Here is a 15,272-nt window from a genome sequence, read left to right on the forward strand (position 1 = left end):
GCGATCTAGAAATGTCATGTCCCTCACTGTTGGCCACGCCCCTTTAACCGATGTAATGGTGACGAGAGGATGATTGACAGCCAAGCCCCTCCCCTCGCGCCCATTGGAAAGCATTGAGAAGATTCGAGAGATTTGTGGAACGTACGCGTTCTCGAACTCTCTCAACTGGACGTATATAAGTGAGCGTAACGAACGCACGCGCATGTTTACGCGTCTCTCAAAGTGACAGTTGAGGAGAGAAATCTCACAGCTTTCATCAGGAGGACCGCCTAATCTAATTCACTTTAACAAATCATTAAAGGTAAGAATATATAATCGGAATAACGTCTTAATTCAATACTATTTCACTTTTTTTTGTTATTACACGCAAATGTTGTGAGGATATTCGACGTTTAATCCCGTTTCATTCATTCTGCTAACAGTTGTGATGCTACTTCACATATAAAGAACACGGAGATTTTATTTTTTTTTACTTGTATTTGAGCAAATATGAAGTTCATGTAAGTTTTTCTTACACCTGTAAGTCGCTGTTACTATATTTAAAAGGGCTTAATTTTGAAATGATGTGGAGAATGAGGAGTCCATCTGGAGTTTTACCTCAGAGGATTTTCATCAGATTAAACGAGCCTATTAAAAGATTCACTGTCAATAAATATGCTTATGAAAGCATCTGAGGACATAATTATTGCATGTGCATGTTTATAAGAGTGCATTTTAAATATGCGAGTTTTATACGCATATCGAGGATGTCAATATTAACGTTAAAGCATAACGTAGGCTATTGGTATTTTTCCCGACTGAAATGAATTGCATTATAGTGTCTCATTCACATATTAAACGTTTGTACAGTGATAACTGAAGTGATGTTCTCCATGTTAATGCATATACAGAGAGTTCGGTAGGTTCTAGAAGCTTGTAATGATCGGCTTCGACCGGCAGGTGGCGCTCATTTCCCCTCAGCTTAGTGTGGGAGTTAAATAAATCCCTGTCTAATGAGTTTAATGGGTTAATAATAGAATTAATATGTTTTATGTGCATAACACTTTTGCATTTTGAATTAAACCTCGCTATGAGCCTCAGATGGTTCAGGTTAGGATACACTGATTTAACCATTTAACCAGCTTCCTTTAAATTAAATACTAATGCTTTTTAAATACTAAAATTATAATTAAATAATGACTAGCAACATCTCCGTGCTTATTTATTTATTTATTTATTTACTGAGTGTTATATGTCTTTACTGATGTAATGTCTACAGGCAACATGCAATTAAAATTATAAATTTATTACATTGTTTAAATGAATACACTTTTATCTTACTGTGATTTTGAATATGCAAATTTCTGAAATGCATAACTTAGACAGTTTCCTCTGATAACAGATCACTGTAAATTGTAATGTGGACTCATGCATTTTCTGTAAAGCTGCTTTTTATACAGATACATGTGAATTGAATAGAATTGAAAGTCGAGAACTGTGCAACGCTGATAGAAATGTACAATTAAATTAAAGTCCCCCTGTAGTCAATCATTTTATCCCTTTAAAAAATCATCTTTGATCACCAAAATTACATATTTAAACGTTTTTACTTGAAAAAATATTCTTCATACCTTAAAATAGCTTGAATGTAACTCGACACCCTTGCCTCATTTAGAAAATGTAAATTCATAATATTAATTTATTCAAAAATAAAAGTTTGTGTTTACATAATATGTGTGTGTTTTGTGTATAATTATTTTGTATATATATATATAAATACACACATACACATGCATATATTTAAGAAATATTTGCATGTTACTGTATATATAGATTTATACATAATTTATATTATATATAAATATAAATATTTTATATATTAATAACACATTTTTCTTAAATATATACATGCATGTGTGTGTATTTATATATACAAAATAATTATACACAGTACACACACATATATTATGCAAACACTTTTATTTGGGATGTGATTCATCGCGATTGCCCTGACATGCCTGAGATGCTGAGACGTGACCCTCGTGGAATAGTGTGTGTATGTAATGTTGTGTTTGTCCCGCACACTCCCAGATGCCGGAGGTGCACGACCAGGCGATGGAGGATGAGGAGGCCGAGACCTTCGCTTTCCAGGCTGAGATCGCTCAGCTCATGTCTCTGATCATCAACACCTTCTACTCCAACAAAGAGATCTTCCTCCGAGAGCTCATCTCCAACTCCTCAGACGTGCGTAATCGTGCCGTGCGAGTGATCAGCATTCTCCATCACACCGCAGAAGTCTAATCTGACTTATTATTACGGTTACACTTTATTTTAAGGTGTCATTGTTACAGTGTAATTATATATTTAATTACTGAGTAATATTAATTAATCACATGTACTTACTGTAGGATTAGGGTAGGATTAGGGTTTGGTTGAGGGTTAGTTGCATGTAATTATGCATAATTTACTGTTATAAGTACATGTACGTAACAAGGACACTGTAAAATAACAATACTTCTACAGCATTTATTAATCTTAGTTAATATTTCAATATTTACTAATACGTTATTAAAATCAAAGGTTGTATTTGTAAACATTAATGCACTGTGAACTAACAATGAACAGCTGTATTTTTATTAAATAACATTAACAAAGATTACTAATTACTGTAACAAATATTTTGCTCGTTAGTTTATGTTAGTTAATACATTAATGTTAACAAATTAACCTTATTGTAAAGTGTTACCAATAAAAACAAAGCGCATTACAAGCAATAGAACAAAAATAGCACTGCAAAATTATAATTAAATTATTTTTTTAAATGGCATTTAGCCTTCAGTGTGCCCCTATAATGCATTTTTAAATGTTTCCTTTCATGCAGTGTGTGATAAAGCTGTTTGTGAAGAGAAAAGCTCTGCGGTTTCAAAGATACTTGGGGGTTTTGTCTCCTAAAAGAAAGAGTCAAACTGAAACGAGTCGTCGGTAATTTAGTCTCACTGCTGAACCTGCGTAGGTTTGTAACTAATTTGCATAATGTGGTCTTGATTGGCTGAACAGCGTCTCTTAGCTCCGCCCTCAAACACTGTAGTGTATCTGAGACTGGAAGAGTTTGGTTTGTGTTGTTCGTGTCGAGAAGACGCTGTTTTCTGAGATTGATACGGTAAAACCCACACCATCGTCACTGTTCGTATCACTGAGATTCAGATATGATAATGAGCGTTTGCTTTCTGACCAATCAGAGCAGAGCAGCTCTCAGAGAGGCGGGGCTTAGAGAGACTGAATCTTCAAACGAAGCGTTTTCAGACTCTTTGAGAAATTAGGTGATGTGAAATGTGTTATAAGAAAATTACAGTCCCCGTGTTTGACGTATTTCCAAGTGAAACTGAATATAGAGTCGTTTCAGTGTACAGTATGTTCAATGTAGGAGACAAAGTTAGGAACCTTTAAAAAGCATAACAGCGGCACTTTAAAAACACTGCATCCATAAATCCATGCAAATAATAAAACTAAAAAAACAAAGGACATTACATGCAATTTAACTATGTTTTTCTGTCTTAATAAAGCTGCGTAAGAGAACAGTGTAACGCATAAGGAATTAAATAGCTATTCTGTTTATCATTTAGCTACTATTACATAACTTTAAAAAATTACCATATTTAGATTTTTTTTTTACATTTATTTAAAAAACTTTGCTGATAAATTGTATTAACTACTATTCCATAATTTAAAAAAAACTAAGTAAATAGGGTACATTTTGTCTTCATGACGACTTTAAAGTGTGTTTTTGACCTGGGATGCATGTAAACCTGTTGTAGGAGACAAAATTAGGAGCCTTTAAAATAGCATAATAGGGGCACTTTAAAAACTATGCATCCATAAATACATGCGAATAATAAAACAAAATAACGAAGCTATTTAACAACGTTTTTCAGTGTAACGCATAAGGAACTAAATATTTCTTCTGTTTTCCATCAGGCTTTGGACAAAATCCGCTATGAAAGTCTCACAGACCCGAGCAAGCTGGACTCAGGAAAAGACCTCAAAATCGAAATCATTCCCAACAAACAAGAGCGCACACTCACGATCATTGACACCGGCATCGGCATGACCAAAGCGGACCTCATTAACAACCTGGGCACCATCGCCAAATCCGGCACAAAGGCCTTCATGGAGGCCCTTCAGGCGGGAGCCGACATCTCGATGATCGGCCAGTTCGGTGTGGGCTTCTACTCCGCCTACCTGGTGGCCGAGAAGGTCACGGTCATCACCAAACACATAGATGACGAGCAGTACGCGTGGGAATCGTCCGCGGGCGGGTCCTTCACCGTTAAGGTGGACAACTGTAAGTGGAACGCAAGCGCTCGATTAAATACGATTGTCTTTGAATTATTTTAACCCTCTGGTGTTTTTCACGTGTCGGTCAAAAATGGGCGAAATTTATTATTTTTTTTCAATTAAATTAATGTACAATATTTTAGTTCGATAGTGTTTTTTATATAATATATTGTATTGATTTTATGGCACTAAATTATATTTACGCTTTATTTATAATGCATTTATTCACTTTTTGAGCAACTTAAACGGTGGTAAATCTTGAACGCTTTAGAGCGACAGACTGAAGTTTGATCTCTGTTCAAAGACGACACTTGGCAGATTATTGCTGAAGTGAAGAAAGTGAACTTAAAAAAAGTTACAGAATTTTACGTTTATTGTTATGAAAAATGTGCAAAAATATTATTTTAAATTTTTAATATGAAATATATATTTTCAAAAACATGTTTTACTCTAAAAATGTGAGAAAATCAAAGCCATAATTCTAAACAAGTTGTGTTCAAAATTTGAGCTTAAGAAAATGATCTTTCAGTGAGAGTGTGTTCGGCTGCAGTACCAAACGCTTCCACTAGAGGAAACTCGTCTCCATTCATTTCCAATGCCTCATTTCAGACCGCGAGGAGCTCAAGTGGGACTATTTTTTTTTTCAGGACCATTTAACCTGTTCGAATCATGTCCATGATTTATTTGTGTTCACATAAGTGCCGAAACCTAAAAAAAAAAGTTTCGTACCATTCTAATGAAGTAAAAAATTCTAAACAAAATGTACAAATTTTCGGTCAGAAATAACCAAAGAGCACCAGAGGGTTAAAGACGGTTATCTCTGAATTATTGAACTGGAACTGTAATGTGAAATGCATGTTCTTTACAGCGGAGCCAATGGGTCGCGGCACTAAAGTGATCCTGCATCTGAAGGAGGATCAGATGGAGTACATCGAAGAGCGGCGAGTCAAAGAGATCGTGAAGAAGCACTCGCAGTTCATTGGCTACCCCATCACGCTCTTCGTGAGTGTTTCATTGGCTCATTCTGCAGAACAGGACATTAGATTTTAAGGATCACTAATTTAACCGCACATTCACATATTCACGGTTTTCTAATGACATGATATGCAGGATGGGCAAATAAATTTTGTTTTATGTATTTTAAATGTACATTTATGATTTAATTAGTAGCTTTTCATCAACTTCAGTTTGGCGAAACCCTGGTTTAGTTGAATTTATTTAAATAATGTTTATTTTTCCCCTTTCTTACTGCGAGCAAAAGCCTTTTTTGGTGTTTTGTTTATTTCAATTTTTTCTGATATGTATAATTTAGCTAATATTCCATAATTTTAAAAAAAGAGGCATCATACACATTTGATGTTTTTTGTATTTTTTTTTGCTAATGTATCGTTTAACTACTATTCCATAATTAAAAAAAAATGAATATATATTATTTTTAGTTGATATAATGTATAATTTCGTTATTATTCTATACTTTTATTTAAAAGGCATCATACATAATGTTTTTTTGTATTTGATTAAATTTTTTTGACAATAATGTATCAAGCTACGATTCCACAATTTAAAAAGATGACCATATTTAATTTTTTTTTTTTGTATTTTGTTTATTCTACATTTTTGCTTGTATAATGTATCATTAAGCTAATATTCCATCGTTTTATAAAAATGACTCATACTTGCGTTTTCAAAAGTGCACAAAAACATCACACTCGACTAGTTACTTTTATGAAGCTATGATTACATTCAAATGGACTAATTTAGCTTTTTTTAATTTACCAATTTATTAATGCTTACAATACACTTGTCTTCTAATAGAATATTTGAATATTTGATCTTGCTTAGAAAATGTACTTTTTTATACATAAAGAAAATGAGGATCACATCCCTCTCGTGCATGTATAGGAGTGTGTTTTGAGTACAACGCTGTAACTCGCTATTAGCTACAATAATTAATTAATTAATAATTAATCGCTACAACGATTAGCTATTTAAGCTGTGCTTTATGCTTATTTCAGGTCGAGAAGGAGCGCGATAAGGAGGTGAGCGATGATGAAGCGGAGGAGGAAGAGGAGAAGAAAGAGGAAGAGGAGGGCGAGAAGGACGAGGACAAGCCCAAGATCGAAGACGTGGGCTCAGACGACGAGGACCACGACGAGGACCACGACGACAAGTGCTCCGACAAGAAGAAGAAGAAGAAGAAGAAGATCAAGGAGAAGTACATCGACCAGGAGGAGCTCAACAAGACCAAACCCCTGTGGACACGCAACCCCGATGACATCACAAACGAAGAGTACGGCGAGTTCTACAAGAGCCTGACCAACGACTGGGAGGATCACCTGGCCGTCAAGGTGACTGTCTGATCGACTGATAGAAGTGCAGTATAATAGAGACTGAGCGCATTTAGGCCACGCCCACACTGGGGGGGGGGGGCTGTATTGAGTGAAGCTGCCTCGTCATTTGTGACTTATAACAAAAAAACAACAATGTCTAAAAGCTGTTATGTGACCAGGTGTACAGCAAACAAGCTAAATAACCCAGAAATAAGTTTTTAAGCTAAAAAAAAATATATTTTAATTTTAATTGCACATTTTTCATAACAATAAACGTAACATTTTGTAACTTTTTTTTTTAAGTTTTTAAACTTTTTAAAACTTTTTTCACTTCATCAATAATCCTTCAAATGCGTCGTCTTTGAAAAGAGACCAAACTTCAGTCTGTTGCTCTAAACCATTCAACATTTACCACAGTTTAAGTTTAATTTAATAATAAATTTGAAATGAATCATAAATTTAATTTAAGGTCTGTGTTCAAAAAGTGAATTAATGGATTATAAATACAGCGTAAATATAATTTAGTACCATAAAATCCCCTAAAAATACAATATATTAAATAAACAAGTAATAAAAACTCAGTGAGTGTTTTAGAGCAATTTTCTCACCTCATGGGATCACAACACTAAGAGATAGTAAATCTTTTCCTGGATTTTTTTTGTGCGTTCCCGAGATTAGACCTTCCTTAACATAATGCCGAAAACCCGAAGTCTCTAGGTGGTCTGGTTGAGGAGTAGATAGAAGTGCAAGATTGGTGCGCACAGACGCACAGAACAGAAATCATGAGTTAACAATCGCAATTTGTCCAGTGGAAAATTGCGCTAAAAACATAAAACTAAAATATATTAATTTCATTGAAAAATAATAATAATTTCGCTCATTTTTGACCGACACATGAAGAGCACCAGAGGGTTTAGTTTAACCGGCTGATTGTGTGTTTGTTTTCCCATGTAGCACTTTTCTGTGGAAGGTCAGCTGGAGTTTCGCGCGCTGCTCTTCATTCCTCGTCGAGCTCCGTTCGACCTGTTCGAGAACAAGAAGAAGAAGAATAACATCAAGCTGTACGTGCGCAGGGTCTTCATCATGGACAACTGCGACGAGCTCATCCCAGAGTACCTCAGTAAGAATCAAATCAGAGTCTGATTCTGAATATACGCTTAAGACGCAAACGCCACAGATTTCCCAGTGTTCTTAGGTAACCTTAAGTCTCAGTGTTGTTTATTCTGCTGTGTTTTTAACCCTGTAAAGCGTGACATGAGAAGCATCTGGAAGACAGATTGCAAAAACCTAAACTTTTTTGATATGTCAAGTTTTGATGGCTCTTTAAGTTTGATATAGTGAGGAAAAAACAGCAGATGCTGATGTTTATATGGACAAATAAGATGAAATTATGATGCTTGTGATGTAAAACAGTGATTTTTTATAACAGTAGCAGATACTTACAGAAAATGCATTTAAATATCAATATTTCCCAATAATATGTCTTAGTAAGATGATATTAAAATGATCAATACATATAATGCAATGCAATACAATGATGATTGAGAGATTAACCTTCTTCAAAAGCCTGATGATCATATTTAATACTTTCTAATAACTGATGTCTGATAGTCAAGTAAACCGAAGCTGCCTCAGTGCAGATTAAATATTACTAACAATATAAAAGTTATGTTTACTTGAAATAAAAATCAGTGCAGATTTGACACGTGAAGCACGAGCTGACATTCGTAAAGTTTCAAAATACTCCATTATTTATCGGCTTAAATATATATTGCAGAATAACACTGTACAGACTTACCATTTTTAGTAGGGATGAACCGATATGAAAAGTTTGGCTGATACCGATAACCGATAATTCTTTATATTTGAAAGCCGATAAACGATATATTGGCCGATAAATCTAAATATTGATTTGATTTAATTTTTTAGAGCCTGATTACAAAAACAAAAGTCTCACCATTAAAAGCCACATCCTCAGCTGAAGCAAATTATCCATTATTTATCGTCTTTGATATATATCGGCCAAATTTTCTTATCTGGCCGATAACGATAACATTAAAAATGGACCGATATCGGCTGAGATGGTGGCCGATATATATCGTGCATCCCTAGTTTTGATCACTTACAGGCCTTCGAAAAAGGTGCATATCAAATATGAGACAGTAGGGTTAATGTGATCCATCTTTCCTCCCAGACTTCATTAAGGGCGTCGTGGACTCTGAGGATCTGCCGCTGAACATCTCCAGAGAGATGCTTCAACAGAGCAAGATCCTGAAAGTCATCCGCAAGAACCTGGTCAAGAAGTGTCTGGATCTCTTCACCGAACTCGCTGAGGACAAAGACAACTACAAGAAGCTTTACGAGCACTTCTCCAAGAACATCAAGGTGAAAACTGATGCTCTTATCGCTTAAAACCAGAGCTTTAATCCTTCCCTGAGGCCATTTTGACCCGAAACTCATTTTTTTAAAATTGAGTGTTCATCAGAGGGGTACAAGACCCCAGGACTTCAGTCACACTTGAATGGACTCAAGGAGTTTTGTGGTTGAAATTAAAAAAAGTAACAAATCCTTCCATCGTGGGTCAATTTGACCCTCTTAATGGAATGCGAGAAATGCTTCAGTAAAACCTAAAATTGCTAAAACTTCACCAAAAAATTATCTTATGTCTACATGTGTCTCTGAATGCACACTGCTGACTTTAGGACCAAGAGGAACAGCTCCATATAGAGCTATAAGGCCATCAAGAGTTATGAAATATCATCTTATATTATTTATTTTCCACAAGAGGTCAAAGACTCCCATTGTAAGATATTTAGAGCTGAGCTGAAAGGGAAATTACTTAAATTACTATTTATTTATTATTCATTGATCAAATCTAGTAATTTAAAGGTAAATAGAATAAAAAAATCTCCAAAAAATTGCATTAAAAATTAGAAAACAGTATCAAAATGAAATAAAATAAGCTTTCTGGACAAAAAAATAAAAATTAGTATCATTTTAGGGCTTCGGGTCATTTTGACCCGTGAGGGAAAGATGTGTTACAAAGTGCGAGGGAAGGATGAGGGTTAAAGGTTATTGAAGGAGTAAATGAACATGCTGTTTTCCTCACACACAGCTGGGCATCCATGAAGACTCTCAGAACAGGAAGAAGTTGTCGGAGCTGCTGCGCTACTACACATCCGCTTCTGGAGACGAGATGGTTTCCCTCAAAGATTACGTCACGCGCATGAAGGACACACAGAAGCACATCTACTACATCACCGGTTAGTGGTTGCTTAATGAACATTATCTTAACTAGGGCTGGGTATCCATTCAGATGTTCCAATTCGATTCGCAAGCTCTAAATTCGATTCCCGATTCGCTCAAGTTTACAAGTGGCTAATTAATAAAAAGAAATTAAGAGCCACAAACCTGTATATTAAACTCTTTTTATTTTAGGCACACCTGGGTATATTAAAGCAGAACCCAACTCTATATTTCAAAGGCATACAATGAATAGACAGGATTTTGATGCAAGATGAAAAACTGATGCTGAGAATTGGACGAGTCGTAACAGTGGCACGCCTTGATCAAACACGATCAGGTTATCTTATGTTTAAGATTAAACACACATAAAACACACAGCATCAGCTGTAACATGGAGGCTGCAGGCCTATGAAGTGGAGGAAAACTAATGCTGGCTTCTGGGGATAGATAAATAAATATGGGAAATAATCGATTCGTGGCCTTTGAGAATCGGTTTTGAATCATCCACGTTTTTAAAAACGATTAATCAGAAAATTAAAGATACCATTTTTCTTACAATTGTCAAAACTCTTTCCAAAGGCGAGACCAAAGATCAGGTGGCGAACTCGGCCTTCGTGGAGCGTCTGCGCAAAGCCGGCCTGGAGGTGATCTACATGATCGAGCCCATCGATGAATACTGCGTTCAGCAGCTGAAGGAGTTCGAGGGCAAGAACCTGGTGTCAGTGACCAAAGAGGGTCTGGAGCTTCCCGAGGACGAGGACGAGAAGAAGAAGCAGGAGGAGAAGAAGGCCAAGTTCGAAAGCCTGTGCAAGATCATGAAGGACATCCTGGAGAAGAAAGTTGAGAAGGTAATGATCGATTAATGCACCGATACGAAAATTCTGGCTGATACGATAACCGATAATTCGGTGTATTTCAAAGCCGATAACCGATAAATTGGCCGATCTAAAACCACACTTTTATTTCATTTTTGAGAGCCTGACAACAAAAACAAAAGTCTCACCATTAAAATCCACATCCCAAACACACATTTATAATGTTCCCTTTCTAGGGAACTCGCACTGCGTGGATGACGACACTGGGGGACGCCCTGTAGCTTCCATGTGTGCCGTCACACGCTACATCATCACGCGGCACCAACAGGATTGGATTAGTTTCATTCATACCTCAGATGCGTCACGCTAAGGGTGTTCCCGCAGTGTCTCGTTCCCTTCTCAGGGAATAATGGTTACAGTCATAACCCGAGACGTTATCTTTCTCTGAATATTTTCCCGGACCCCATTTTGAAAGGCCCTGAAACATTGCAGTGGTGCTTCTATACATCAGGTTTGATTGTTAACTGGTATGTTTATCCTTGCGTCAGGTCACCGTCTCGAACCGTCTGGTGTCTTCGCCTTGTTGCATCGTCACAAGCACATACGGCTGGACGGCCAACATGGAGAGGATCATGAAGGCTCAGGCCCTGAGAGACAACTCCACCATGGGCTACATGGCCGCCAAGAAGCACCTGGAAATCAACCCGGACCATCCCATCGTCGAGACCCTGCGAGAGAAGGCAGAAGCCGACAAGAACGACAAATCGGTGAAGGATCTGGTGATCCTGCTGTTCGAGACGGCGCTGCTCTCCTCGGGCTTCACGCTGGACGACCCGCAGACGCACTCCAACCGCATCTACAGGATGATCAAACTCGGCTTAGGTTAGAAAAAAAAATATTTTTTTTGAACGTAAAAATATGTTACAAATGTACAAGATTAAAACAAATGTAAAAAAAAATGTGTAAAATTCTTTAAAATTATACTTAAAAGTGTTCAAAATAATACTTATAATACAAAAAAAAACGTTAAAAAAAATGTTCAAAAACATTTGTACATTTCTTTAAAATGATACTTAAGTGTTAAAACTGTACATTATTTTAGAATGTTACCAAGAAAACAGCAAAACCAAAATAAATGTTTTTAAAAATGTAAAAATATGTTACAAAAATGTTGGTGCCAATAGCCTCGTAGTCAGTGCGCCGCCACGCCGTTGCGCTTCAGGCGACCCGAGTTCGAGTCCCAGCTCGTGGACCTTTCCCGATCCCCCCCCCCACCTCTCCCCACCTCGCTTCCTGTCTAGCTACTGTCCTATCCAATAAAAGGCAAAAACGCCAAAAATAAATCTTTTAAAAAAAATTACAAGCTTAAAATAAAAAATAAATCAAAAAAGTTGTAAAATTCTTTAAAATTATACTAAAGGGTTAAAAATATACATTATTTTAGAATGTAACCAAGAAAACAGCAAAACCAAAATAAATGTTTTTAAAAATGTAAAAATATGTTACAAAAATGTTGGTGCCAATAGCCTCGTAGTCAGTGCGCCGCCACGCCGTTGCGCTTCAGCCGACCCGAGTTCGAGTCCCAGCTCGTGGACCTTTCCCGATTCCCCCCCCCCCCACCTCTCCCCACCTCGCTTCCTGTCTAGCTACTGTCCTATCCAATAAAAGGCAAAAACGCCAAAAATAAATCTTTAAAAAAAAAATTACAAGCTTAAAATAAAAAAAAATTCAAAAAAAGTTGTAAAATTCTTTAAAATTATACTAAAGTGTTAAAAAATATACATTATTTTAGAATGTTACCAAGAAAACAGCAAAACAAAAACAAAATTTTTAAAAAAATTGTTTAAAAATTGTTTTAAAAAAACGTTAGAAATGTTCAAGCTTAAAACAAATATAAAAAAACGTCAAATAAATTGTTAAAAAAATGTGTAAAATTCTTTAAAATTATACTGAAGTGTTAAAAATATACATTATTTTAGAATGTTACCAAGAAAATGGCAAAACTAAAATGTTTTAAAAATGTATAAATAAACTCAAACTTATAGTAAACTGCAGTGCAGAAACAGTGTGTTTAAAACACTGAATGTGTAATGACATTCATCATGACGTTCACTGTGTGTGTGTGTGTGTGTGTGTCAGGCATCGACGAGGAGGATGTTCCCACTGAAGAGGTGAGTTCTGCTCCGGTCGAGGAGATGCCGGCGCTGGAGGGAGACGACGACGCCTCACGCATGGAGGAGGTCGACTGAGCGCAGGAAAAACAGGAACAGTGTGTGAGGACACACACTCACCGTCTCTAGCTCTGTGTAAAAAGTTTTCATTGACATCCTACCTTTCCTTTTTTGTATTTTGAGTTGTATTTGCACATTTTTTTGTATTTAATAACATTCCAATGTTGATTTTTGAGTGTTTATGGGATGTAAAGTATGACACTGATACTGTATTATTGACACGGCGGGATCCTGAAATAAAGTTCAGCATATCGGGTCATTTGATGACGGACTCTTCATGTTCATCACCCAAGCATCTGAATCAGAGGGTACAGTACAGTACATCACTGTAATACAGTGAATGAAAACATAATCGGGTTAGTTAGTCAGCATGAATTTAAATAAATGCTACAAGGATGCATTCTTATCTGACAATGCCATTAAAAACAGTGTCTCATTCTTTTGAACAAGTTGCAAATGCTTTGGTACATTTATGCGGTTAAATGATGTACAGTTGTCTGCTCTTTCCTATATTATCAACTGCTTATGGCATGTTTATCAAAAATGATAGCCTACTGTTCTCTGTTGAATCTCACCCCTCAAAACATATAGGCATTACTACCCTGCATAAGTCAGTAAATGCAAAATGATTATAGTTGTCATAATGCATCAGCTATATTTTCTATACATTTCTATTTTTGTAAATGTGTCCTGAATTAATGAATTAATGAATTGTGAATTTGACTAATGAAGGGGAATGTAAAGCATCATCTAATGATCATCCAGTTCTCTAAGAGCTCAGAAGTGCATTTCACTGAGCTTCGTTTGGCAAGCACACAATGCAGCGTCAGAATAGCCTTTAATTAATTAATCAGAAACATCTCTAATCTCGGCCTCTTCCACTGTTTCCCACTTTTCTAATGACTGGAAATATCGGCATGTTGTAAATATTGCGAGATCTCGTCACACCCCTATTAGTGCTTATGCTGATGAACATTTAAAATATTTTTTTGGTTCAAATGTTTGAGGTCAGGTAGATTTTTATTGGACGCATTTTACCAAAAATTTACTTTTTTATAATTTAATAATTAAATAATTTGACAAAAGGTTTTGAATTAAAACATTTTTTTTTTTTTGGGTGATTTTCCTACTTTTTGAACGTTGTTCTCATCAAAGAAAAACAAAAATGTATTTACACAAAAGACATTTACGTAGAATACAAAATTACTTAGAAAAATGTAACAGCACAAATGTTTTCAACATTGATATTTATAAGAATTATTTCTTTAGCAGCAAATCAGCTTAATATATATATACAGGCGACCTTGAGTGTCCAGAAAGGCGCCAAATAAATAAAATGTATTATTATTATTATTATACAGTGGTGGTCAAAATTGACGGCACCCCTGATAAATATGATAAAAAATGTCTGTAAAAAATAAATCTGCATTGATTATCCTTTTGATCTTTCATTCAAAAAATTCACAAAAATCTAACCTTTCATTGAAGTAAAAGAATTGAATGTAGGGGGGTAAATCACACTATAAAATAAATGTTTTTCTCCAAAACACGCTGGCCATAATTGTTGGCACCCTGTTATTAAACACTTTCTGCAACCTCCTTTTACCAAGAGACCAGATCTGAGTCTTCTCCTATAATGCCTGATGAGTTTGGAGAACACCTGACAAGAGATCAGAGGCCATTCCTCCATACAGGATCTCTCCAGATCCTTCAGATTCCCAGATCCATGTTGGTGCTGCTTCTCTTCAGTTCACTCCACTCATCAGGTCAGGGAACTGGGACGGTCATGGCAGAAGCTTCATTTTGTGCTCAGTTGCCCATTTTTGTGTTGATATTGATGTTTGTTTTGGATCGTTGTCCTGATGGAAGATCCAACCACGGCCCATTATAAGATTTCTAGCAGAGGCTGTCAGGTTATGATTTTTTATCTGTTGGTATTTGCTAGAATCCATAATACCATGTATCTGAACAAGAAGTCCAGGACCTCCAGCAAATAAATAGGCCCACAACATATAAGATCCAGCAGTGTATTTAACCGTAGGCATGGGGTACTCTTCATCCCTGTGTGCACCAAACACATCAGCTGAGTTTGCTGCCAAAAAGCTCTTTTTTTGTTTCATCTGACCACAGAATCTGGTCCCTTTTGAAGATCCAGCCGTGTCTGACCACTGAATATGCTGGAGTTTATTTCTGGAGGAGCGAGGAGCATTTTTCTTGAAACCCTCCCAAACAACATGTGGGGATGTAGGGGTTGTTTGATCTTTTTTTTTTAGGCTTTCTGACCCCCAATACTCAACTAATCCCTGCAATTCTCCATCTGTGATCCTGGAAGAGTC

At 36.3% G+C, this 15,272-nt stretch overlaps 1 protein-coding gene across 2 annotated transcripts; it reads left to right on the forward strand.

Moving 5' to 3' along the window:
- The first annotated feature begins 98 nt into the window (after positions 1 to 98).
- LOC307167995 (heat shock protein HSP 90-alpha) lies at positions 99 to 13,755 on the forward strand. Of its 2 annotated transcripts, none has more exons than XM_079887422.1 (11): positions 99 to 301; positions 2,071 to 2,223; positions 3,955 to 4,321; positions 5,183 to 5,316; positions 6,330 to 6,662; positions 7,599 to 7,764; positions 8,839 to 9,029; positions 9,760 to 9,907; positions 10,470 to 10,738; positions 11,254 to 11,587; positions 12,845 to 13,755. In XM_079887422.1, exons 2-11 carry the CDS (start codon positions 2,071 to 2,073, stop codon positions 12,952 to 12,954), a joined length of 2,205 nt encoding a protein of 734 aa, XP_079743548.1. In that variant the 5' UTR covers positions 99 to 301; the 3' UTR covers positions 12,955 to 13,755. The 2 variants fall into 2 exon arrangements, with proteins under 2 accessions (XP_079743548.1, XP_079743549.1); XM_079887423.1 differs by lacking the exon at positions 12,845 to 13,755 and adding an exon at positions 12,576 to 12,597 and having other exon boundaries at positions 103 to 301; positions 11,254 to 11,615.
- Positions 13,756 to 15,272: the final 1,517 nt, after the last annotated feature.

This window comes from Squalius cephalus, assembly GCF_949319135.1.
Source record: "Squalius cephalus genome assembly, chromosome: 12".
NCBI lineage: Eukaryota > Metazoa > Chordata > Actinopteri > Cypriniformes > Leuciscidae > Squalius > Squalius cephalus.